The sequence below is a fragment of the Ranitomeya imitator genome, chromosome 6 (assembly GCF_032444005.1).
Source record: "Ranitomeya imitator isolate aRanImi1 chromosome 6, aRanImi1.pri, whole genome shotgun sequence".
Taxonomy (NCBI): domain Eukaryota; kingdom Metazoa; phylum Chordata; class Amphibia; order Anura; family Dendrobatidae; genus Ranitomeya; species Ranitomeya imitator.
This window is the reverse complement of record NC_091287.1, coordinates 379301752-379328916: the sequence shown is the minus strand read 5'-3', so window position 1 is coordinate 379328916 and position 27165 is coordinate 379301752. Positions and strand designations below refer to the sequence as shown.

The following is a 27165-nucleotide window of genomic DNA, read 5'->3' as shown; positions in this document are numbered from 1 at the left end:
ACTGGTGATAAGTGCTCCAGTGGAGCAAAAGACACCGAAGATTAAGTGCACGGGGGGAGGGGGGAATTGGAGTGGGGATGAGATTTATTATGTGTGGAGAATTTTTTGTGGGGATGGGGTTATTGTGTGTGGGGAGATTTGTAGTGGGGATGGGGGGATTTAATGTGTGGGGGAGATTTGAGGAAACAAAATGAAGAGCAAAGGGGGAGGTGGGGAGACAGTACAAGGGAATGGGGGGCATGTATGAGGAAACAGTACTGGGAAATGGAGGGCATGTATGAGGAAACAATATTGGGGAATGGAGGGCATGTATGAGGAAATAGTACAGGGGAATAGGGGCATGTATGAGAAAACTGAATGGGAGAATGGGGGGCATGTATGAGGAAACAGTACTGGGCAATGGGGGGCATGTACAGTATGAGAAAACAAGTATGGAGGAATAGGGGGCATGTATGAGGAAACAGTATGGGGTAATGGGGGTCATGTATGAGGAAACAGTACGGGGGAATGGGGGCATGTACGAGAAAACAGTATGGAGGAATGGGGGGCATGTATGAGGAAACAGTAGGGATGTATGAGGAAACAGTACTGGGGAATGGGGGGCATGTCTGAGGAAACAGTATGGGGGATGGTTGCAGACAGTATGGAGAGCGAACGGTGGAATGTATGTGGACACAGTATGAATAGTGATGTGAAAAATGTATGTGTACAGAGTACGGTGAGTGAGGGTGATGGGATGTGTGCAGACACAGTATGGAGAGTCAGGTGAGCAGGCAGTATAGAAATTGAGGGAGGAAATATATGAAGAGACAGTATGGTGAACAGGAGGGATGTGAGAGGAGACAGTATGAGGAAGGAGGGGAATAGTGTGAGGAGACAGTATGGGGGGAGAAAAGTGAGTAGGCACAGAATAGAAACTGAGTAGTGGGGGCGTAGCATGGGGGGACAGTGTAAAGGCACAGCCAGGAGGGGACAGTATACCAAGGATGAGGAGTGTGATGAGAGTACAGTATAAATACTGGGCTATAGGGGGGACACAGAGTGAGAGGACAGTGTGAAGAGGTGGCCGGTATGGAAAGAGGGACAGTGTGGGGGTCATATTTTGTGCAGACAATATAGTGAGGGGCAATTTTTTATTCAGGAGCATTATAATGACACTTGTATCTTTAAGGGCATCATGTGGAGATTTTCTGCAAAAGAACGGAGAAGATAGAAGTCTGCAGAGACGGCAGTGGATGACAAAATTCATCATGGGGTCTGGACAAGATGAAGAAAAGAAGGAGAACAGCTGCTGAGACGACGTCTGTTGTGAATTCCGTTCTTGGTTGTAAGTAGTATTTTTGTGAGTTCTGCTCTTGGGCTCCTCATGTGGTCTTTAGTGGTATGACTGCTACTTGGATTTAGCTTCTCAGCTGTTTTCTTTGATTGTCTTTTGGGCTCGGCTATATTAGTCTGGCCTTAGCCCTCATTCAATGCCAGTTGTCAATTGTCTCTGCCTGGAGTCATTGCTCTTTGGATTGTCCTGACACTCTGACCAAGTTCTGCAAAGCTAAGTCCTTCCATGTCCTTTGCAGTTCACTTATTGTGGACTTGTTGTTTTGTACTGTCTTGATTTTTGCTCATTTGTCCAGTTTATCAGTATGGATCTATTTAGCTAAACTGGAAGCTCTGGGCAGCAGAGTTTGCCCTCCACACCTTTAGTTAGGTGTGGAGATTTTTGCATTTCTCTGCGGTGGACTTTTTCTAGTTTTTTCTACTGACCGCACAGAGCTCTTTTCTGTACTTTCCTTTTTAGCTAGAAGTGGCCTCCTGTGCTCAATCTTGTTTCATACTACGTATGTCATTTCCTTCTCCTCTCACAGTCATTACATGTGGGGGGCTGTCTTTCCTTTGGGGATTTTCTCTGAGGCAAGATAGTTTTCCTGCTTCTATCTTTAGGGGAAGTTAGCTCTTAGGCTGTGACGAGTTGCCTAGGGAGCGTTAGGAGCAATCCACGGCTGCTTCTAGTTGTGTGTTGAGCTTAGGGTCTGCGGTCAGTATAGATACCACCTGCTCAGAGCTTGTCTCATGTCGCTCCATAATCACCAGACCATAACAGACGTCATCTATAAGGTACCTGGATATAAATGTTATTTGTGATACTGACTAACTCTCATGTTTTTATTTATGTTAGGAGCATTAAAGGGAATGTCCAGGTTTGTAATGAGTGCAGTCATTCTTTTTGACTGCAGACCTCTGAGTTCTCACAGTGTGCACTGCAGGCTGTCAGGATTCTCTCGTGCTGGTGATTTACATACAGTTAAGTCCATATATATTTGGACAGAGACAACATTTTTCTAATTTTGGTTATAGACATTACCACAATGAATTTTAAACAAAACAATTCAGATGCAGTTGAAGATCAGACTTTTAGCTTTCATTTGAGGGTATCCACATTAAAATTGGATGAAGGGTTTAGGAGTTTCAGCTCCTTAACCCCTTCATAACCATGGGATTTTTCATTTTTCCGTGTTCGTTTTTCACTCCCCTCCTTCCCAGAGCCATAACTTTTTAATTTTTCCGTCAATTTGGCCATGTGAGGGCTTATTTTTTGCGGGACGAGTTGTACTTTTGAACAACATCATTGGTTTTAGCATGTCGTGTACTAGAAAACGGGAAAAAAATTCCAAGTGCGGTGAAATTGCAAAAAAAGTGCAATCCCACACTTGTTTTTTGTTTGGCTTTTTTGCTAGGTTCACTAAATGCTAAAACTGACCTGCCATTATGATTCTCCAGGTCAGTACGAGTTCATAGACACCTAACATCACTAGGTTATTTTTTAACTAAGTGGTGAGAAAAAATTCCAAACTTTGCTAAAAAAAAAAAAATTGTGCCATTTTCCGATACTCGTAGCGTCTCCATTTTTCGTGATCTGGGGTCGGTTGAGGGCTTATTTTTTGCGTGCCGAGATGATGTTTTTAATGATAGCATTTCGGTGCAGATACGTTCTTTTGATCGCCCGTTATTGCATTTTAATGCAATGTCGCGGCGACCAAAAAACGTAATTCTGGCGTTTCGGATTTTTTTCTCGCTACGCTGTTTAGCGATCAGGTTAATACTTTTTTTTATTTGATAGATCGGGCGATTCTGAGCGCGGCGATACCAAATATGCGTAGATTTGATATTTTTTTATGGATTTATTTTGATTGGGGCGAAAGGGGATGATTTAAACTTTTATGTTTTTTTTAATTTTTTCACATTTTTTAAACTTTTTTTTTTTAACTTTTGCCATGCTTCAATAGCCTCCATGGGAGGCTAGAAGCAGGCACAGCACGATCGCCTCTGCTACATAGCAGCGATCTGCTGATCGCTGCTATGTAGCAGAAATGCAGGTGTGCTGTGAGCGTCGACCACAGGGTGGCGCTCACAGCCACCGGCGATCAGTAACCATAGAGGTCTCAAGGACCTCTATGGTTACAATGGAGACGCATCGCCGACCCCCGATCATGTGACGGGGGTCGGCGATGACGTCATTTCCGGCCGCCCGGCCGGATGCGGTAGTTAAATGCCGCTGTCTGCGTTTGACAGCAGTATTTAACTAGTTAATAGGTGCGGGCAGATCGCGATTCTGCCCGCGCCTATTACGGGCACATGTCAGCTGTTCAAAACAGCTGACATGTCCCGGCTTTGATGCGGGCTCACCGCGGAGCCCTGCATCAAAGCAGGGGATCTGACCTCGGATGTACTATCCCGTCCGAGGTCAGATAGGGGTTAAAAACAGGGTGGCATATGTTAAGGAGCTGAAACTCCTAAACCCTTCATCCAATTTTAATGTGGATACCCTCAAATGAAAGCTGAAAGTCTGAACATCAACTGCATCTGAATTGCTTTGTTTAAATTTCATTGTGGTAATGTCTATAACCAAAATTAGAAAAATGTTGTCTCTGTCCAAATATATATGGACTTAACTGTACATGCGGTCACGTGCTGACTAGACATGTGTGGCCTCACTCAATGAAAATGAACTGAGTGAGGCCGGGCACGTCTAGTCAGAATGTGGTCAGAAGTATACAAATCACATGCTTGTGCTGACATGACCGTCCACCGGCAAGGGAGAATCCTAAAAGTGTGCAGTGCATTAGTTGTGAGAATTCAGAAGCCGGCGATGTCAGGATTCAGCTCTGCAGGTTCCAGTAGTCGTCACATGGACACTTCACTCATATGCGACTTTCATACTTGTGGTCCTGTGACAACGAGCTTCTCTTCCTGCTTCTCTGTTTTTCACTGAACATTGAGAGCATTAGGGAGAGGAGCTCGTGGGCACATGACTAATTGTGCAAATTGCATGTGTGCTTTGTAGGCCAAAATTAATTCTTGCCCCGGGTGCCAGAAACTCTAGATACACCTCCGCCGGTATGCTACTGCGAGCGGCGATTAGCGGGTCCGGTTGAGGGATGTCTGTGCACAGTGCAGCACAGGCAGTGAGGCAGGGACTGAGGGTGTGCACAGAGAGAGAATGGAGACCCGGAGACTACCTGTCCCAGTCTACGCCGTAGCCTGGAGCCCTCATTATCGTAGGAATATGTCAGGTAATAAATTGTTTTCTAAAGCTTTAGGCTGTGTACACACGTTGCGGTTTTTTCACGGTTTTTCCTAAGAAAAACGCTATAAAACCGCAAAAAAACGCATACAATAAGCATCCCATCATTTAGAATGAAATCCGCATGTTTTGTGCGCATGATGCGTTTTTTTCCACGAAAAAAAATGCATCGCGGTAAAAACCGCAGCATGTTCATTGACTTTGCGTTTCTTTTGCGGATTTCCCACTACAAAATGCATTAGGAAGTGTCCGAAAAAAACCGCGGCATAAACACGTCAAACCCGTGGCAAAAACGCGTCAAAATCACGGCAAAAACGCATGCAGTTTTCTTGCGGATTTCTTGCAGAAAATGTCCGTTTTTTCTCAGGAATTTTCTGCGAGAAATCCTGAATGTGTGCACATAGCCTTATGGTGTAGTTTTAAGTCAGAGAGGGATGGTTAGGGATCAGCTAGCAAGGTGCAAGGACAGGTAGTGATGGCTACTTGCGGACATGTGCGGCACTTGCGGTGAGACAAAAAACACTGCTAGCAGCGTTTTTTTTCTATTGCTGCAAGTACTGCATTTGCCGGATCGCGGCAATACCGCAAGTGCTGCACATGTCTGCAAGTTCCATAGGGAATGAATGATGCCAAACGCAGTGTTGCCGTTAGTGATCCGTTACACGGCACATGCGGAAAAACTGCTGGATCTGCTGCAAAAGGCTACTTTCACCTAAGCAATTATTGCCAAAGTCTCTGCCGATAGTTTGATACTCACCAATGGAGGAGGCAGCACTAAAAGTGCCTAAGACAGCAGAAACTTTAAATACGGCCCTGGTCAGGGGCACTGTTGCCACACACTCTCAACTTGCTACTCTCTTGATCTCCTATCCAGATTATGAACTCCCACCATCTCTTTCCAATGGAAAATTGCCCCTTAGAATTATTTTTGTGATAAGTGACACAATATACACTTCTGTATTCTCACAAGTCCTGCATTACCAGCTGAAACCAAAGGGCAAGTTACAAGCTTTTAGCTCAAATTCTCTCCTGTCATCCAGTCTATACAGCATGAAGATGAAAAATCTCACTGCATCAGTGCAGAAGTTTACTAAAGGTACCTTCACACATAACGAGATCGTTAACGATATTGTTGCAACGTCACGCTTTTTGTGATGTAGCAACGATATCGTTTAACGATCTCTTTATGTGTGACAGCAACCAACGATCAGGCCCCTGCTGGGAGATCGTTGGTCGCTGGGGAATGATCAGGACCTTTTTTTGGTCGCTGATCACCCGCTGTCATCGCTGGATCGGTGTGTGTGATGCCGATCCAGCGATGTGTTCACTTGTAACCAGGGTAAATATCGGGTTACTAAGCGCAGGGCCGCGCTTAGTAACCTGATATTTACCCTGTTTACCATTGTAAAAGTTAAAAAAAAAAAAACAGTACATACTCACATTCCGATGTCTGTCACGTCCCCGCCGTCAGCTTCCCTGCGCTGACTGTCAGCGCCGGCCGTAAAGCAGAGCACAGCAGTGACGTCACTGCTGTGCTCTGCTTTACGGCCGGCACTGACACAGTCAGTGCGGGAAGCTGACAGCGGGGGACATGATAGACATCGGAATGTGAGTATGTACTGTTTTTTTTTTAACCCGATGTTTACCCTGGTTACCCGGGGACTTCGGCAACGTTGAAGACAGTTTAAATGATGCCGAAGTCGTTCCCTGGATCGTTGCTCGCTGGAGAGAGCTGTCTGTGTGACAGCTCCCAAGCGACCAAACAACAACTTACCAACAATCATGGCCAGGTCGTATCGCTGGTCGTGATCGTTGGTAAGTCGTTTAGTGTAACGGTACCTTAACTCCTCCAAGCTAACTAATTCCCTGGGATTTAATTCCAGGATTTAAAAATTGACACGTAACATGGATGTCTCCCTCATAGGGCTTTATTAAATAAATTGATAGGGAAATACCCCTCCATAATCATCTAGATCCCCACCACCTTGTTTTTCAGCTTTTTAAAGACCTTCTATCTACTTCCTCTTGTCTCTTTCTTTGCTGTATGTTTGCCTTTTTTTCTCATAGAACAACCATTTTCCAAAGTTAGGCTAACATTTGACCATTTTAGCTAAAACTCTTGGCAAAATTTACATTATGGAACACATTTGTATAACTCTTATCCCACTATGATATACTGCAAATCTGCAAGTAAAATGAAAATATTAAGGTCTATAAAATAAAAGTTATGTTCTATTTAAATCAGGGTTGCCAACTTGACACTTTATTTTTTCTGGACAGCTTATCAAAAAATGACAGACAGACAATATTTTTTACGATCACTTTGGAAAGCTATAATATATCATTATGATTATACACTAATCACAAAAAGTTAGGGATATTTAGCTTTCAGCAAAAGTTCACGATGAACCTATAATGCACTCTAACTTTTTGCACAACTTGCTGTTCTCGAACAAGGAACTTAATGGTAATATTCTCAACAGGTGTTTGATCCATAAATCGGCCAACAAATTTCGAGGTTCAATTAGAACTGGTATTTAAACAGTCCTCCTCATCATGTTGTTCACATTTTAACCCCTTTCTGACATCGGACGTACTATCCCGTCCATGTGGGGTGGGCCCCTATGACCATGGACGGGATAGTACGTCCAGCGCGATCGGCGGCGCTCACGGGGGGAGCGCGGCCGATCGCGGCCGGGTGTCAGCTGCCTATCGCAGCTGACATCCGGCACTATGTGCCAGGAGCGGTCACGGACCGCCCCCGGCACATTAACCCCTGGCACACCGCGATCAAAGATGATCGCGATGTGCCGGCGGTGCAGGGAAGCACCGCGCAGGGAGGGGGCTCCCTGCGGGCTTCCCTGAGCCCCCCGCAGCAACGCGATGTGATCGCGTTGCTGCGAGGGTCTTACCTCCCTCCCTCCCTGCTCGAGCCCCGAATCCAAGATGGCCGCGGATCCGGGTCCTGCAGGGAGGGAGGTGACTTCACAGAGCCTGCTCAGAGCAGGCACTGTGAAGCAGCCTGCACTCCTATCAGATCGGTGATCTGACAGAGTGCTGTGCAAACTGTCAGATCACCGATCTGTGATGTCCCCCCTCCCCGGGACAAAGTAAAAAAGTAAAAAAAAAAATTTTTCAAATGTGTAAAAAAAAATAAAAAAAAATATTCCAAAATAATGAAAAAAAAAAATATTATTCCCATAAATACATTTCTTTAAATAAAAAAAACAAAACAATAAAAGTACATATATTTAGTATCGCCGCGTCCATAACGACCCGACCTATAAAACTGTCCCACTAGTTAACCCCTTCAGTAAACACCGTAAGAAAAAAAAAAAAAAACGAGGCAAAAAACAACGCTTTATTATCATACTGCCGAACAAAAAGTGGAATAACACGCGACCAAAAAGACAGATATAAATAACCATGGTACCGCTGAAAACGTCATCTTGTACCGCAAAAAACGAGCCACCATACAGCATCATCAGCAAAAAAATAAAAAAGTTATAGTCCTGAGAATAAAGCGATGCAAAAATAATTATTTTTTCTATAAAATAGTTTTTATCGTATAAAAGCGCCAAAACATAAAAAAATGATATAAATGAGGTGTCGCTGTAATCATACTGACCCGAAGAATAAAACTGCTTTATCAATTTTACCAAACGCGGAACGGTATAAACGCCTCCCCCAAAAGAAATTCATGAATAGCTGGTTTTTGGTCATTCTGCCTCACAAAAATCGGAATAAAAAGCGATCAAAAAATGTCACGTGCCCGAAAATGTTACCAATAAAAACGTCAACTCGTCCCGCAAAAAACAAGACCTCACATGACTCTGTGGACCAAAATATAGAAAAATTATAGCTCTCAAAATGTGGTAACGCAAAAAATATTTTTTGCAATAAAAAGCGTCTTTCAGTGTGTGACGGCTGCCAATCATAAAAATCCGCTAAAAAACCCGCTATAAAAGTAAATCAAACCCCCCTTCATCACCCCCTTAGTTAGGGAAAAATTTAAAAAATATATTTATTTCCATTTTCCCATTAGGGCTAGGGTTAGAGTTAGGGCTAGGGTTAGGGCTAGGGTTAGGGTTAGGGTTAGGGCTAGGGCTAGGGTTAGGGCTAGGGTTAGGATTAGGGCTAGGGTTAAGGCTAGGGTTAGGGCTAGGGCTACAGTTTGGGTTGGGGCTAAAGTTACAGTTAGGGTTTAGATTACATTTACGGTTGGGAATAGGGTTGGGATTAGGGTTAGGGGTGTGTCTGGGTTAGAGGTGTGGTTAGGGTTACTGTTGGGATTAGGGTTAGGGATGTGTTTGGATTAGGGTTTCAGTTATAATTGTGGGGTTTCCACTGTTTAGGCACATCAGGGGCTCTCCAAACGCGACATGGCGTCCGATCTCAATTCCAGCCAATTCTGCGTTGAAAAAGTAAAACAGTGCTCCTTCCCTTCCGAGCTCTCCCGTGTGCCCAAACAGGGGTTTACCCCAACATATGGGGTATCAGCGTACTCAAGACAAATAGGACAACAACTTTTGGGGTCCAATTTCTCCTGTTACCCTTGGGAAAATACAAAACTCGGGGCTAAAACATATTTTTTGTGGGAAAAAAAAAGATTTTTTATTTTCACGGCTCTGCGTTATAAACTGTAGTGAAACACTTGGGGGTTCAAAGTTCTCACAACACATCTATATTAGTTCCCTGGGGGGTCTAGTTTCCAATATGGGGTCACTTGTGGGGGGTTTCTACTGTTTAGGTACATTAGGGGTTCTGCAAACGCAATGTGACGTCTGCAGACCATTCCATCTAAGTCTGCATTCCAAATGGCGCTCTGTTGTGAATTCTGTGGCTGAATTCACTCCTGTGGTCACAAGTGGTATTGCAGCCTCTGGGCTTCCTCCCTCAGGTGTTTTGGTGAGCTCGTTGGCTGCCTTGCTATTTAACTCCACCTGAGTCTGTCTTCCTTGCTCCTTGTCAATGTTCCAGTGTTGGATCTGAGCTACTGCATCTTTCCTGTGGCCTGCTGCTCTGCTAGATAAGTGTTACTTTGTTTTTGTTTCCGTTTTTTCTGTCCAGCTGTGCTATTCTCTTTTGCTGGAAGCTCTGAGACGCAAAGGGTGCACCGCCGTGCCGTTAGTTCGGCACGGTGGGTCTTTTTGCCCCCCTTTGCGTGGTTCTGCTTTAGAGTTTTTTGTAGACTGCATAGTTCTCTTTGCTATCCTCGCTCTGTCTAGAATATCGGGCCTCACTTTGCTGAATCTATTTCATTCCTACGTTTTGTCTTTTCATCTTGCTAACAGTCATTATATGTGGGGGGCTGCCTTTTCCTTTGGGGTATTTCTCTGAGGCAAGTCAGGCTTGTATTTCTATCTTCAGGCTAGTCAGCTCCTCAGGCAGTGCCGAGTTGCATAGGTAGTGTTAGGCGCAATCCACTGCTGCTTTTAGTTGTGTGAGGATAGGTTCAGGTATTGCAGTCTGCAGAGATTCCACGTCTCAGAGCTTGTTCTATTGTTTTTGGGTTATTGCCATATCACTGTATGTGCGCTGATTACTGCACACTGTGTTGCCTGATAGCACAGCATAACAGTACAAGGAGACAAAACCAATGATTCTCAATAGAGGGAAAAAAGAAGTCCTGACATCATTTTTTTTTTTTTTCCTCAGCTCTGTCTTCAGTTTTTTTTTTTTTTTCTTTTTTCCCCTAGACATTAGAGTGCTTCAGGACACAGCTGTGGACATGGATATTCAGGCTCTGTGCTCCTCAATGGATAATCTCGTTATAAATGTACAAAAGATTCAAGATACAATTGATCAGAAATCTATGCTAGAACCAAGAATTCCTATTCCTGATTTGTTTTTTGGTGACAGAACTAAGTTCCTGAGCTTCAGAAATAATTGTAAGCTATTTCTGGCCTTGAAACCTCATTCTTCTGGTAATCCTATTCAACAGGTTTTGATTATTATTTCTTTTTTGCGCGGCGACCCACAGGACTGGGCGTTTTCTCTTGCGCCAGGAGACCCTGCATTGAGTAATGTTGATGCGTTTTTCCAGGCGCTCGGATTGCTGTACGATGAGCCTAATTCAGTGGATCAGGCTGAGAAAAATTTGCTGGCTTTATGCCAGGGTCAGGATGATGTAGAAGTATATTGTCAGAAATTTAGGAAGTGGTCAGTACTCACTCTGTGGAATGAATCTGCACTGGCGGCTTGGTTCAGAAAGGGTCTCTCTGAAGCTCTTAAGGATGTCATGGTGGGATTTCCTATGCCTGCTGGTTTGAATGAGTCTATGTCCTTGGCCATTCAGATCGGTCGTCGCTTGCGTGAGCGTAATTATGATGTGGGCAACCGAGAGTTGCTGGCCATGAAGTGGGCATTCGAGGATTGGCGTCATTGGCTTGAGGGAGCTAAGCATCGCGTGGTGGTATTGACTGATCATAAGAATCGTACTTATCTCGAGTCTGCCAAGCGCTTGAATCCTAGACAGGCCCGTTGGTCGTTATTTTTTGCTCGTTTTGATTTTGTGATTTCGTACCTTCCGGGCTCTAAAAATGTGAAGGCGGATGCTCTGTCTAGGAGTTTTGTGCCCGACTCTCCGGGGTTATCTGAGCCGGCGAGTATCCTCAAGGAAGGAGTCATTGTGTCTGCCATCTCTCCTGATTTGCGGAGAGTGTTGCAGAAATTTCAGGCTAATAAACCTGATCGTTGTCCGGCCGAGAAACTGTTCGTCCCTGATAGGTGGACTAGTAAAGTTATCTCTGAACTTCATTGTTCGGTGCTGGCTGGTCATCCAGGAATCTTTGGTACCAGAGAGTTAGTGGCTAGATCCTTCTGGTGGCCATCTCTGTCACGGGATGTGCGTGCTTTTGTGCAGTCCTGTGGGATCTGTGCTAGGGCTAAGCCCTGCTGTTCACGTGCCAGTGGGTTGCTTTTGCCCTTGCCGGTCCCGAAGAGGCCTTGGACACATATTTCGATGGATTTCATTTCTGACCTTCCCGTTTCTCAAAAGATGTCGGTCATTTGGGTGGTCTGTGATCGCTTTTCTAAAATGGTCCATCTGGTGCCCTTGGTTAAATTGCCTTCCTCCTCTGATTTGGTGCCTTTGTTCTTCCAGCATGTGGTTCATTTGCATGGCATTCCTGAGAATATTGTTTCTGACAGAGGTTCCCAGTTTGTCTCGAGGTTCTGGCGAGCCTTTTGTGGTAGGATGGGCATTGACCTATCTTTTTCCTCGGCCTTCCATCCTCAGACTAATGGCCAGACCGAACGAACCAATCAGACCTTGGAAACATATCTGAGATGTTTTGTTTCTGCTGACCAGGATGATTGGGTGTCATTTTTGCCGTTGGCTGAGTTCGCCCTTAATAATCGGGCCAGCTCGGCTACCTTGGTCTCTCCATTTTTCTGCAATTCTGGGTTCCATCCTCGTTTCTCTTCAGGACAGGTTGAGTCTTCGGACTGTCCTGGTGTGGATTCTGTGGTGGACAGGTTGCAGCAGATCTGGACTCAGGTAGTGGACAATTTGACCTTGTCCCAGGAGAAGGCTCAGCTTTTCGCTAATCGTAGACGCCGTGTGGGTCCCCGACTTCGTGTTGGGGATCTGGTTTGGTTATCTTCTCGTCATATTCCTATGAAGGTTTCCTCTCCTAAATTTAAACCTCGTTTTATTGGTCCGTATAGGATTTCTGAGATTCTCAATCCGGTGTTTTTTCGTCTGACCCTCCCAGACTCCTTTTCCATACATAATGTATTCCATAGGTCGTTGTTGAGAAGATACGTGGCACCTATGGTTCCATCTGTGGAGCCTCCTGCCCCTGTTTTGGTGGAGGGGGAATTGGAGTATATTGTGGAGAAAATTTTGGATTCTCGTGTCTCTAGACGGAAACTCCAGTATCTGGTCAAATGGAAGGGTTATGCTCAGGAGGATAATTCCTGGGTTTTTGCCTCTGATGTCCATGCCCCAGATCTTGTTCGTGCCTTTCATGTGGCTCATCCTGGTCAGCCTGGGGGTTCTGGTGAGGGTTCAGTGACCCCTCCTCAAGGGGGGGGTACTGTTGTGAATTCTGTGGCTGAATTCACTCCTGTGGTCACAAGTGGTATTGCAGCCTCTGGGCTTCCTCCCTCAGGTGTTTTGGTGAGCTCGTTGGCTGCCTTGCTATTTAACTCCACCTGAGTCTGTCTTCCTTGCTCCTTGTCAATGTTCCAGTGTTGGATCTGAGCTACTGCATCTTTCCTGTGGCCTGCTGCTCTGCTAGATAAGTGTTACTTTGTTTTTGTTTCCGTTTTTTCTGTCCAGCTGTGCTATTCTCTTTTGCTGGAAGCTCTGAGACGCAAAGGGTGCACCGCCGTGCCGTTAGTTCGGCACGGTGGGTCTTTTTGCCCCCATTTGCGTGGTTCTGCTTTAGGGTTTTTTGTAGACTGCATAGTTCTCTTTGCTATCCTCGCTCTGTCTAGAATATCGGGCCTCACTTTGCTGAATCTATTTCATTCCTACGTTTTGTCTTTTCATCTTGCTAACAGTCATTATATGTGGGGGGCTGCCTTTTCCTTTGGGGTATTTCTCTGAGGCAAGTCAGGCTTGTATTTCTATCTTCAGGCTAGTCAGCTCCTCAGGCAGTGCCGAGTTGCATAGGTAGTGTTAGGCGCAATCCACTGCTGCTTTTAGTTGTGTGAGGATAGGTTCAGGTATTGCAGTCTGCAGAGATTCCACGTCTCAGAGCTTGTTCTATTGTTTTTGGGTTATTGCCATATCACTGTATGTGCGCTGATTACTGCACACTGTGTTGCCTGATAGCACAGCATAACAGCGCTCCTTCCCTTCCGAGCTCTGCCATGCGCTCAAACGGTGGTTTCCCCCAACATACGGGGTATCAGCGTACTCAGGACAAATTGGACAACAACTTTTGGGGTCGAATTTCTCCTCTTACCCTCGGGAAAATACAAAACTGGGGGCTAAAAAATAATTTTGGGGGGAAAGATTTTTTTTTTAAATTTTCACGGCTCTGCGTTACAAACTGTAGTGAAACACTTGGGGGTTCAAAGCTATCACAACACATCTAGATGAGTTCCTTAGGGGGTCTAGTTTCCAAAATGGTGTCACTTGTGGGAGGTTTCTACTGTTTAGGTACATTAGGGGCTCTGCAAATGCAATGTGACACCTGCAGACCATTCCATCTAAGTCCTCATTCCAAATGGAGCTCCTTCCCTTCCGAGCCCTCCCATGCGCCCAAACAGTGGTTCCCCCCCACATATGGGGTATCAGCGCACTCAGGACAAATTGGACAACAAATTGTGGGGTCGAATTTCTCCTGTTACCCTCGGGAAAATTTAAAACTGGGGGGCTAAAAAATAATTTTTGTGGGAAAAAAATTTTGTTTTATTTTTACGGCTCTCCATTATAAACTTCTGTGAAGCCCTTGGTGGGTCAAAGCGCTCAGCACACATCTAGATAAGTTCCTTAGGGGGTCTACTTTCCAAAATGGTGTCACTTGTGGGGGGTTTCTACTGTTTAGGTACATTAGGGGCTCTGCAAACGCAATGTGACACCTGCAGACCATTCCATCTAAGTCTGCATTCAAATGGCACTCCTTCCCTTCTGAGCCCTCCCATGTGCCCAAACAGTGGTTCCCCCCACATATGGTGTATCATCGCACTCAGGACCAATTGGGCAACAGATTTTGGGGTCCAATTTCTCCTGTTACCCTCAGGAAAATACAAAACTGGGGGCTAAAAAAATAATTTTTGTGGGAAAAAAATTTTGTTTTATTTTTACGGCTCTGCATTATAAACTTCTGTGAAGCACTTGGTTAGTCAAAGTGCTCACCACACCTCTAGATAAGTTCCTTAGGGGGTCTACTTTCCAAAATGGTGTCACTTGTGGGGGGTTTCAATGTTTAGGCACATCAGTGGCTCTTCAAATGCAACATGGCGTTCTATCTCAATTCATGTCAATTTTGCTTTGAAAAGTCAAACGGCGCTCCTTCCCTTCCGAGCTCTCCCATCCGCCCAAACAGTGGTTTACCCCCACATATGGGGTATCAACGTACTCAGGACAAATTGTACAACAACTGTTGGGGTCCAATTTCTTCTCTTACCCTTGGGAAAATAAAAAATTGGGGGCGAAAAGATAATTTTTGTGAAAAAATATGATTTTTTATTTTTACGGTTCTACATTATAAACTTCTGTGAAGCACTTGGTGGGTCAAAGTACTCACCACACCTCTAGATAAGTTCCTTAGGGGGTCTACTTTCCAAAATGGTGTCACTTGTGGGGGGTTTCAATGTTTAGGCACATCAGTGGCTCTTCAAACGCAACATGGCGTCCCATCTCAATTCCTGTCAATTTTGCATTGAAAAGTCAAACGGCGCTCCATCCCTTTCGAGCTCTCCCATCCGCCCAAACAGTGGTTTACCCCCACATATGGGCTATCAGCGTACTCAGGACAAATTGTACAACAACTTTTGGGGTCCAATTTCTTCTCTTACCCTTGGGAAAATAAAAAATTGGGGGCGAAAAGATAATTTTTGTGAAAAAATATGATTTTTTATTTTTACGGTTCTACATTATAAACTTCTGTGAAGCACTTGGTGGGTCAAAGTGCTCACCACACCTCTAGAAAAGTTCCTTAGGGGGTCTACTTTCCAAAATGGTGTCACTTGTGGGGGGTTTCAATGTTTAGCCACATCAGGGGCTCTCCAAACGAAACATGGCGTCCCATCTCAATTCCAGTCAATTTTGCATTGAAAAGTCAAATGGCGCTCCTTCGCTTCCGAGCTCTGCCATGCGCCCAAACAGTGGTTTACCCCCACATGTGGGGTATTGGCGTACTCAGGACAAATTGTACAACAATGTTTGGGGTCCATTTTCTCCTGTTACCCTTGGTAAAATAAAACAAATTGGAGCTGAATTAAATTTTTTGTGAAAAAAAGTTAAATGTTCATTTTTATTTAAACATTCAAAAAATTCCTGTGAAGCACCAGAAGGGTTAATAAACTTCTTGAATATGGTTTTGAGCACCTTGAGGGGTGTAGTTTTTAGAATGGTGTCACACTTGGGTATTTTCTATCATATAGACTCCTCAAAATGACTTCAAATGAGATGTGGTCCCTAAAATAAAATGGTGTTGTAGAAATGAGAAATTGCTGGTCAACTTTTAACCCTTATAACTCCCTAACAAAAAAAAATTTTGGTTCCAAAATTGTGCTGATGTAAAGTAGACATGTGGTAAATGTTACTTATTAAGTATTTTGTGTGACATATCTCTGTGATTTAATTGCATAAAAATTCAAAGTTGGAAAATTGAGAAATTTTCATAATTTTCGCCAAATTTCCCTTTTTTTCACAAATAAACGCAGGTACTATCAAAGAATTTTTACCATTGTCATGAAGTACAATATGTCACGAGAAAACAATGTCAGAATCAACGGGATCCATTGAAGTGTTCCAGAGTTATAACCTCATAAAGGGACAGTGGTCAGAATTGTAAAAATTGGCCCGGTCATTAACGTGCAAACCACCCTTGGGGGTAAAGGGGTTAACATCATGAAAACAAGACAACACCAAACAATTGATTAACAGTTCTTCGCCATTGCGAGGCTTCAAGTAGGATGTTCTAAGATGGAAGAGGCCACTGAGTGTCATAAGAGAGTCATCAGCAGGTTGCAACAGAGATAAAGAGAGGCTGGAAGAGTCACAGACAGGCAGAGCAGTGAATGTCCTTTAGCCACATCCCAAAACTAATGACTGCTTCATTGTCAACAATGTCCTTCGGAACAGATGATTAATGCCACATAACTACAGGCACATTTAAGGGAAGTGAGAGGCACCAAAGTATCACCTCAGACTACTCAAAACCATTTACATCAATGTGGTCTGTGTGCTAGACGACCTGTAAGGGTCCATGACCACACCACCAGACACTGGCGTCATTGTCTTGCATGGGTCAGAAAACATCAAAGCTGGAAGAGGGAGAAGTTGGCTTCAGTGCTGTTCACTGATGAAAGTCGATTCACGAAAACCTATGTGCTTAGCTGAGTCGCTGTGTAGAGGTTCTGTACCCCAGAACCTCAATGACCTTTAGGCCGCCCTTCAAGAAGAGTGGGATGCCATTCCTCAACAGACAATACCTTGACTACTTAGGCCCCTTTCACAAATCAGTTTTTGCGGTCAATCACAATGACGGATCTGGCGCCCATAGGCTTCCATTCGAGCCAACGATGAACAGCGACGGATCCGTCGCTGTCTGTTTTTTCGTACACAAAAAAGTTACTTTGCCGGTTGTCTCCGGCAGCTGAACAAACAATCTTCAACGGATCTGGCGAACAACGGATGAAACATGAGAACATCCTTCGCAATCCGTCGCTAATGCAAATCTATGAGAAAAAAAACGGATCCGGCGGCATCAGTTGCCGGATTTGTTTTTTTTCAAAATTCGACGGATTGCGACTGATAGTAAAAACCTGATGTGTGAAAGGGGCCTTAAATGTTCTAGTTTCATGATAAAATATGAATATAGAGTGAACTTTTTACGTTTTCCATAAATTTCATTCGAAAGCCAAATTTCCCTAACTTTTTGGGAGTAGTGTAAGTGATATCAGTCTATAGCCCATAAATCTGATATTTAGACATCAGCTGCAATCACTGCAAACTGTTAAATGATGATAATTACAGTCAAAATAATCTGTAGAGGTTTCCTCAGCTTGAAAAAAATCATGTGTGCCTTAAAACTTTTTTACATACAGAGGAAATATAGTGCCCTATTTTCATAGACTGTCCTGGAATTTCTGGTTGGTTGGAAACCCTGATTTAGGCCGGTTTCACACGTCAGTGGCTCCGGTACGTGAGGTGACAGTTTCCTCACGTACCGGAGCCACTGACACACGTAGACACATTAAAATCAATGCATCTGTTCAGATGTCATTGATTTTTTGCGGACCGTGTCTCCGTGTGCCAAACACGGAGACATGTCAGTGTTCGTGGGAGCGCATGTATTACACGGACCCATTAAAGTCAATGGGTCCGTGTAAAACACGTACCGCACACGGACGTTGTCCGTGTGCAGTCCGTGTGCCGTGCAGGAGACAGCGCTACATTAAGCGCTGTCCCCACCGCTGGTGCTGAAGCTGCGATTCATATCTTCCCTGCAGCAGCGTTTGCTGTAGAGAAGATATGAATAATTGTGTTTAAAATAAAGATCTATGTGCCCCCCGCCCTCCCACCCCCTGTGCGCCCCCCCACCCCCTGTGCGCCCCCCCGCTGTTCTGAAAATACTCACCCGGCTCCCTCGCTGGCTGGCGCTGCTTCCTGTTCTGGCCGCATCTTCTACTGTATCAGCGGTCACGTGGTGCCGCCGATTACAGTCATGAATATGCGGCTCCACCTCCCATAGGGGTGGAGCCGCATATTCATTACTGTAAATGAGCGGCCCCACGTGACCGCATACAGGAGAAGATGCGGCCAGAACAAGAAGCAGCGCCGGCGAGGGAGTGAGCCGGGTGAGTATTTTCAGAACAGCGGGGGGGCGCACAGAGGGTTGGAGGGCAGGGGGCACATAGATCTTTTTTTTAAACACAATTATTCATATCTTCTCTACAGCAAACGCTGCTGCAGGGAAGATATGAATCGCGGCTTCAGCACCAGATGCTGGTACGTGTGGTACCCAGCACGGTGCGTGTGGTACCCAGTGGGCACACGTGTGACACATGTGTGCCGCTCGTGTGCCACACTGATGTGCCACAGAAACGTAGGGGCACACAGACACGGATAATTCCGGTACCGATTTTTTCCGGTACCGGAATTATCTGGACGTGTGAGACTGGCCTTGGATGGTTGTAAGGTTTCCATTCAGATGATTCAACATTCATATTAAAACTGCAAGACATAAGAGGTTCATGAAAACTAAGATTACAATTGTACCCTATGGTGATCTAATTTGATCCATTTGAAAACTAACAAGGAAGCATGAATATGCCCATGCAGGTTTTGCTATGGGGCTTTTCCTCCTTATCAAATGCCCTTGGAAGTACAAGTTTGTGCAGAATTTTAATTATACCATTTGAATATGCAAACTTATTTTATTGCTTATCTGAGAACAAGATATATGGGAACGTAAACATTTACCTCAGTATATACAATGGCAGCCATCCAAAACCTTTTACTGGGGCGTGGAACAGACAGCATGGCCCACAAAAATATGAGAATTGGGAGAACCAATGTTATTATGGAAGCAGAAATCATATGGTTGAGAATGATCACAAAATAGCAAACCATTTCTGATCTGGCCACTAAGGTATTGTAAAGAGCATAAATAAGCTGCAGCAAGCGTGGTTGCCCAGTATAAAATTTCTCAGAATCTTCCAGCTCTTCATCTTCAAACATCCTGTCAAATGAAAAGAAATTGTTAAAAAAATGATGTAAAATTCACAGGACAAACAAACTAATACCTTCAATACTGAACAAATACAACTCGAGAATTTAACCTATAAGATTTACAATGAGGTTTATGAGAATAAGAAGAGAAAAATGTCAAAGAAATAAAAACACCTACTTATTTAGCAGAAGTTCACTTGCAGTCAGCTCATGTGTCAGAGTAGGCAGAAGAGTATCATGGTACTTGTCAATATGGCTGTCATCTGGACTTAAAACCATCAGGTTATTGTCAGCAGATTCATCATGAGAAGCAAATGACAGCTGCTCGAAGCTGACAGCTTTGCTGTAAGATGGTGGAAGATCTCCATCAGCGGTGGAGTATAATGGCAGCTCTGTATCAGGTGTGTAGCTAGATCCCTCTAGATCAACACAATATTCTTCATCAGATGGAGCTAATCTGGAGGTTGGACTTTTGCCATCTTCTTCCTGCTCATCATCTGCTTCTTCTATAGTTTCAGTAGTCCCCTGCCTGGAGTAGACCATGGTGCACTGTGTCGGTTCACTGTTTAGGAAAGACAAGCTGGTAAACTGGAAATGAAACTTGCCAAAGCTAAATGGTCAATTACACATAATACGACTAGGCCATTTTACAGCTTAAGAACAGTTTAGGTGTGATTCTATTTGTGGCTTCTGAATGTTTTTTTCTCAAAATTAACACTCATATTAATGTTCATTTACACCCCTGCAGAAAAAGGAGCAGAACATCTATTTCTCTTTAGACCATGAGTTTTTGCATTTAATTTGTTACTTGAATCTAAACCGTTTCTCAGCTATTTTAAAGAGGATATCCATAAAATGCTTAAAGGGGGTCTGTCAGCAGCTTTTTGCCACCTAATCTCAGAGCAGCATAATGTAAGAGCAGAGACCCTGATTCCACTGAAATATCACTTAGGCCGGGGTCACACTAGACCGTAATACGGACGAGTGCAATGCAATAAAAAATGCATAGCACTCGTCCCAATGTTAATCTATGGGGCAGCTCCCATCATCCGATATTTTCTCGGCCGTATTCAGGATCCGAGTGAAATCGCAGTATGCTGCGATTGTCAGCGTATCTCGGCCGAGACTCGCCAATGAAAGTCTATGGGGGTGAGAAAAAATAGCACAGAACACGGACCATCAGTGTGACTTGCGAGAAATTCTCAGGCATTAGGCAGGTGACAGGAAAGGCTCAGCCATTATTTGCTCATTTTGCAAGTGTGTGAGAAAATATCACCATACGGATGCCATACGGATGTCACACGGATGTCACACGGATCATTTGATGCGAGAAAATCGCATTCTCGCACTGCACACGGATAACTGTTTTGGTAACATTTGTGCGATTCTCGTCCGTCAAAAACGGACCGTTTTTTAATACGTTGTGTGTGTCCCCGGCCTTACTGAGCTACTTGCTGTAGCTTTGATAAATTCAGTTTTATCAGCAAGAAATTATCCTTAGATGACTAGTAAACATGCTACCAATTAGTCAAGCAAATTTATGAGCTCTGTATAATCCCCACCAGCACCACTGACTGGCAGCTTTCTGTGTACACTGTGTATGGGTAGAAAGCTGACAATCAGTGGTGTTGGCGAGGTAATACAAATCTCAACATTGTGAGAATGGCTAGATCTCAGCAGATAAAAAAAGTGATTTTATCAAAATGACAGAAAGTAGCCCAGTAAGTGATTTATTACTGGAATTAGGGTCTCTGCCCCTATATTATCTGTTTCTCAGATGTGACAAAAACCTGGTGACAGATTCCCTTTAAACAGTAATTTTCTAATGTGATGTTATTAGCAGAAAACCTTGTCATAGAGGAATTCAGACATACATTTAGTGTTTGGGAGATGAAGGGTGCAATGGGTCATTTGGAATGTAAAGTTGTATGTGTGACTATAAAAAGTATACACTATCCTCAGTGTAGGCTGTCAGTGTCAGATGTGTAAGAGCCTTAGATTTCACAGCCCAGTGATCAGCTAAAGCTGGTTTCACATTTGCGTCTGTGCGCGCAGCATTTGATCCGCATACATCCGCATGCGTCCATATATTTAACATGGTGTACGCATGGACATGCGTTTGCATGCTTTTGTGTATGCATGCATCGTTTCACGGTGTGCGGCGGGGTGTGCGAATGCAACATTTTTGGTGGCGTCAAAAATCCGTCAAATATGCGTATGCGGATGAGTGCATTAAAAAAACGCATTACTGTCTATGCGAACTCATGCGTACGCATGTCCTTGCGTATGCATGCATTCGATGTGCTTGCGTACTCCGGACTGCGCATGTCCAGGAACACGCCCATTGAGACACGCCCTCCTTGAAATATCTAATGCAAGCGCATAAAAAACGCAAACGCAGGCAAAAAACACATACAAACGCATGCAAATGCAGCGGGCTTTTTTGCGTCCTGCGTAAGCTGATGAGGAAAACTGCTGCGTACACATGAGTTTGCATGCGTTTTTTTGGCATCTGTTTGCATATGCAGATGATATGCTGCGCACACAAACACAAATGTGAACTTAGCCAAACTGAAGAGGGCTCAGCGCTGTCAAGGACTGATTCCCTGTCATTGTTTACCATCACAACTACATACTCCTCATAGTGGCTGCGCCTGGTAGTGCAGGTTATTACTATGAGCGGTATGCAGCTGTGCTTCATACACGATGAAGAAGCATGGGCTTTTGATTGCTGGAGGTGTCAGGAGTTGGACCTCCACCAATCTAACTTTCATTGCCTAAGGATAGGCTATCAATATCGTGGTATGCACAGACATCTCACCTCTTGCAGTGAAAACACAAGCTCTCACATGTTATTGTGAGATCATACAATTTGAACTATACAAGCTCTTCTACATGGATTGGTAAGTGGCTACCGAACGTGAACTACTCTAATGAAAGTTGGGTCCTTTATGGGCCAATAGGAACACTTCCATGCATTTTTTATAGAAGTTATTTAGTAAAATAATCACTCTATGGCTTCCCATTGTTTTCTTACATAAAAAGATCATCTGCAGACTGGTAATAAGTACTGTTAAACTACAATGGTCTATCTTATACAGTATCTAAACAGTATAATATTACATATGAAACCTACAGGTATCTAGTACATAGTGGACTGGCCTGGACATAATTGATCTTTTTTAGGCCCATTATGTTAACATAAAATAATCACCCTCATAGCCAACAATGCCAGGTCACCTGCCTGGTAATAAGGTGCCAAGAAACACCCCTCCTTTGTCAGTACAGTGATCGGCATTGATTGCTGTGCACAACGTTTAGCATAATTACTAAATAACATTTTACTTGATTATTTATACTTAAAGAGAACCTGTCATCAGGATTTTATACCCCAAAGTAATGGTGCTTATAAAGGTGCTCTAACCCCTTACCGACATAGGACATACTTGTACATCATCCTTGCTGGCAGATGATGACTGAGTTAATCAGCCATCATCTACCTTTAATAGCCACGGGGGGGTAGGGGTTCTCCTCGTAAATGCAGCTATCGCTCTCTGAGAGCAGCATTTAACGCATGCCGGGAAGGCTGGCGCCCCTTTCTATACACCTATCGCCTCGCCTTTGACATGATCGCGGAACGCCGATGGCTTGCCATTACAGCAGGGGGTCTGCTGAAGTCCCCCGTGCCTGTCATTATGATAATCTTGTGAAAACCAGACTATAGCTGGCGTTCTTAGGAGATTGCGAGTTTTGCTACATTTAGCAATGTTGTAACATTGCCATATATGGAACAAACAATCAATCAGTTTTAAATCATTGCAAATAAATTGAAAAAAAATTTAAAAAAACTTTGAATAAAATTAAAAAAACATGAAAGTTCAAATCCCCATTATAAATTAAGAAATGAAAAAAATATACATATTTGGTATCGCTGCGTTTGTAAAAATCCAATCTATCAAAATATAAAATAAATTATAAAAATATTAATTGGATCTCCCTGTTCCTCAACCGCCCGCTGTCTGGCTCCTGTCTCTGACTGACATGTTCCTGAAACATGAGTGATCTGCCAGTCAGAAAGAAGAGGCAGGCAGCAGGCGGGGAATCGGGAGAGAGGCGGGAGATCTGTACGTGCTGTGCCCACCCACTGTACCCGCAAGTCAATAGCATACAATTTCAACTATGGCTTTCTCCAAAACAGTAAAACAGTAAAACGCATTTCTACAAGAAAGGTAAAGATTTAAACAGCATTAAAGCACCTTTACATTACATATATTCCATTAGTTTGGGGTCTGAAATCCTGATAACAGGCTATCTTTAACTCTTTAAGTATATTGTGGCTATTAGTCGGCATGATGGAAAATAGTATGCTATTATACTATCCCACCGATACACTTCTAAAAGGATCATATAATTAAACGTTAGCAGTGAACTACTCTCATTATATATTCTATAAGTAACAGCAGAATTTAGTTTGGAATATGACATGTGTGTAATATAGGTGGCAGCTCATATTACACAGCACTAGAATTAGTCAATAGCACTAGTAAGGCCCTGTTCACACTAGCAGTATTTGGTCAGTATTTTGCATCAGTATTTATAAGCCAAACAATCAGAGGAACAATCAGAGGAAAAGTATAATAGGCACCACTTCTGTATTTATCACCCACTCCTGCATTTGGCTTATAATTACTGATGTACAATACTGACCAAATCCTGAATGTGTGAACGTGGCCTTATGTGATCAATGTGTTCCACACAAATTAAGTGGGAGCACATCTGCCACTTACAGTTTCCATATGAAATTTTCTAAAGTTAGATTAAAGAAGTCAAAAGATTTTCTATTAAATCCTTGTACAGATTCTACAAGCAACAACTGAAAAAAAAGAAATATTCATATACTTAAAGGGAACCTGTCACCTGAATTTGGCGGGACTGGTTTTGGGTCATATGGGCGGAGTTTTCTGGTGTTTGATTCACCCTTTCCTTACCCACTGGCTGCATGCTGGCTGCAATATTGGATTGAAGTTCATTCTCTGTCCTCCGTAGTACACACCTGCACAAGGCAAGATTGTTTTGCGCAGGCGTGTACTATGGAGGACAGAGAATGAACTTCAATCCAATATTGCACCCAGCATGCAGCCAGCGGGTAAGGAAAGGGTGAATCAAACACCAGAAAACTCCGCCCATATGACCCAAAACCAGTCCCGCCAAATTCAGGTGACAGAGTCCCTTTAAGCTGCATTATTCAATGCAGTAAGGTGTAACGATGGCAAAAACACAGCAACACGTGCTTGAAATGCACTACTACCATAAGATGGATAAAACCGGTTGCTGAGTTTTGACACAAGGTTTGTACCTAAATGCAATGCTAATGCAGCATATTTTATTGCAGTTATACTTTGGATACATGCAACATGATGGAACATACAATCTAGGTAAGAGGAAATGTGCCATCAGAAAAATACTTATTGTTCAAATCAGGTTTTTATATTAATTGGGGTGGTCTGAAACAGAAAAAACCCTTAAGTTAAGGCTTAGACCTTCCAGCGCCACCTACAAATCGAGTGTCCACTCCAGAAGCAATGCCTACTCCATTTTTAAGTCAGAGGACTACTGAAGCCTTTAATTGGCTGCAGTGGTAAGGTGACTAGAAAATCATGTTACTGGAAGTTTCTCTATATTGGATCCGCCAGTGGTGCCGGAAGGGTGAGTATGCTACCGTTTTTCATTTTAAGAGTATCCATGCCTTAAAATTTTCTATTCTATAACAGACAACCCCTTTAAATATTTTTGATGGAAACGTATTGACAAAAAATTTCAACACTGACCATTAGGCCTAATATTAGATGTGTTCTTTGTAGACTTTCCATTATTTTCAGCAGCTACATGGACATAAGCAGGTTGGTTCTGACCCTATTGGTTCAAACACAAGCACTTTCTGGGCATGCTCTGATGCGGACAAAGGTCTTTGTAAAGGAAGGTGAAGGAGGTGAGCTGTGATATCTCCTATTATGAATGTGTTGTCTGCCATGTATAGAAGTGTTTCCTTTCATTGTAATTCTGATTATGATGAGATGGGACAACTGAATAGTAATTTGTACAAAACAGGATAAACAATCTAGTATTAAGCTTAATGGCCAGTGTGATAATTGCCTGCTTTTTATATATATTCTTATATTTGGCAATTGAATACAGTATCAATTTAAAAAGAAAAAAATACATTTAATATAAAAACTTGATTTAAACAATAGGTCATTTTCTGATAACACATTTCCTTTAAAACAAATGCTAGAATGATGCAATACTGTGGCAACAGACCAAAGAATGAGTGAATAAGGCATGCATGGATAAGGCACCTTGATGCTACACTGCCACTGTCAGCAGAGGAAGAGGACATGTCCATGCTGTACATTTTACGAAGCCTAGGTCTGGCACGCTCACTTGTTTTTGGTACAGCATCTGGTCCATCTAAATCATCAAGTGTGGACTGCCTTGAGAACAGCATGGTTGCTTCAGTGTTGCAGCTAGCGGCGCAAACAGTCACAGAGACAATTAATAAGTAAAAAAGCAAGCAAAATGTTTAACACAGTCTAGTGTGATATTATGCAACTAAACATCAAGCACAAACAAGCATTCATGAACACATAAATTACGCACGGATTATCTGAAAGTACTAATGATGTCATGTAATCATAAATGAAATAATGAGTTAGTGATGTATACATTAAATATATTAAAAGGAATCTGTCAGCATGTTTTTGCTATGTAATCAGAGCACAGAATGAGGTAGGGGTTAACACTGAGTGACATGTCACTTCTCTGGCTGTATGCTGTTATCTACTTACAGTGAAGGTTTTATCACCAGGATATTATCATTGCTGTGACTAGCTGGCAAGCAAGCAGTCATCCGACCACGCCCCCTCCTGTGATAAGCAGCTCACTGTCAATAAACTTTGCACATAGAGAGCCTGGTGTTCACAGGGTTAGGTTTCTCAGCTCTGCTTCATGTTAAATCTAAGAACTCTGATTGTGTCAGAACTGCTGCAACGAGTAAACTAAATGATACATTGTTGGATTCAGCTTCTCTTTCCTACATAATACTGCTCTCAGATGAGGTAGCAAAAAAATGGTGACAGATTCCCTTTAATCTGAACAAAATATTTGACCATCCTTCATTTAATCTGTCTAATAGAAAGGATTCCCTTGTTGACAAATGAAAGCTGAGTCCTGATTGATTGATGTGGGCAACAAGGACAGCTTATGTGACATTTTTTTTTTATAAATGTGTTCTACTTCAAATATAATAAATTTAGCCCAGTAGGTCAAATAAAAAAATAATTTATGATAATATCAACCTTTACCAATTATTCTACTAGTATTTGCCCTATAAATGAGTCTATACATTGAATTATTTGCCTAAAAAAGGTATAAGGTGTTAAAGGGTATGTCCACCTCAGCAGCTGTTGTGGTCATGGCTGGGTCGGGCAGCGCCCAGCCGTGGACCTACTGTGCCCCAGGATCGGGCCTTCCCAGGAAGGGGTGTAACTAAGTGGCTACCTTTGTGTTCACTAGAGCCTCTAGTGGTGAAGTCAGGCTTGTGCGGCAGGTAGCCACCAGGTACCACTCCTTGAGCCGGACCCGGTACTGCAGCTGCTGACCCCAAAGGTCAGGTACGCTGACACTGATTTAGGGCTCAGTTCAGACATGCCAGTCTAGGATTCAGGATCAGGGTTAGGCCACTCCTGGACCAGGGAATAGTGTTCATTAACTATCCGCACTGGGACCAGGGGACTTTGGTAACAGCCGGGACCAGAGGACAATGTTAAGACCTGGCCACTCCTGAACCAGGGGACAGGGTTCAGGAACTGGCCGCTCCAGGACAGGGGACAGTTTTCAGGCCCTCACTGCTCCAGAACCAGGGGACAAGGTTCAGGCACTGGCCGCTCCAGGACCAGTGTACGAGGTTCAGTAATGGCTACTCCGGGACCAGGGAACAAGGTTCAGGCACTGGCCGCTCCAGGACCAGTGTACGAGGTTCAGTAATGGCTACTCCGGGATCAGGGGACAAGGTTCAGGCACTGGCCGCTCCAAGAGCAGAGGACTATGGACACAGGACTGGCCACACGGGAACCAAGGGATAATGTTTAGGCTCTGGCCACACCGGGACCAGAGGTCCTCACAACTCACTAGCAGTACACCCTACTAATAATTCACTACATTGCTTGGT

The 27165-nt window shown here is 43.6% G+C and overlaps 1 protein-coding gene across 1 annotated transcript in view; it reads right to left on the bottom strand.

Annotated features, from left to right (window-relative positions):
- The window catches only part of PIEZO2 (piezo type mechanosensitive ion channel component 2), a 628465-nt gene that overhangs the window by 22870 nt on the left and 578430 nt on the right, over positions 1-27165 (bottom strand). Inside the window, exons 38-40 of the mRNA XM_069731039.1 lie at positions 25295-25462; positions 19117-19500; positions 18690-18948 (exon numbers count right to left, since the gene is read on the bottom strand). Of these exons, the coding sequence (XP_069587140.1) occupies positions 18690-18948; positions 19117-19500; positions 25295-25462 (811 nt within the window). The remainder of the gene's footprint in view (positions 1-18689; positions 18949-19116; positions 19501-25294; positions 25463-27165) is intronic.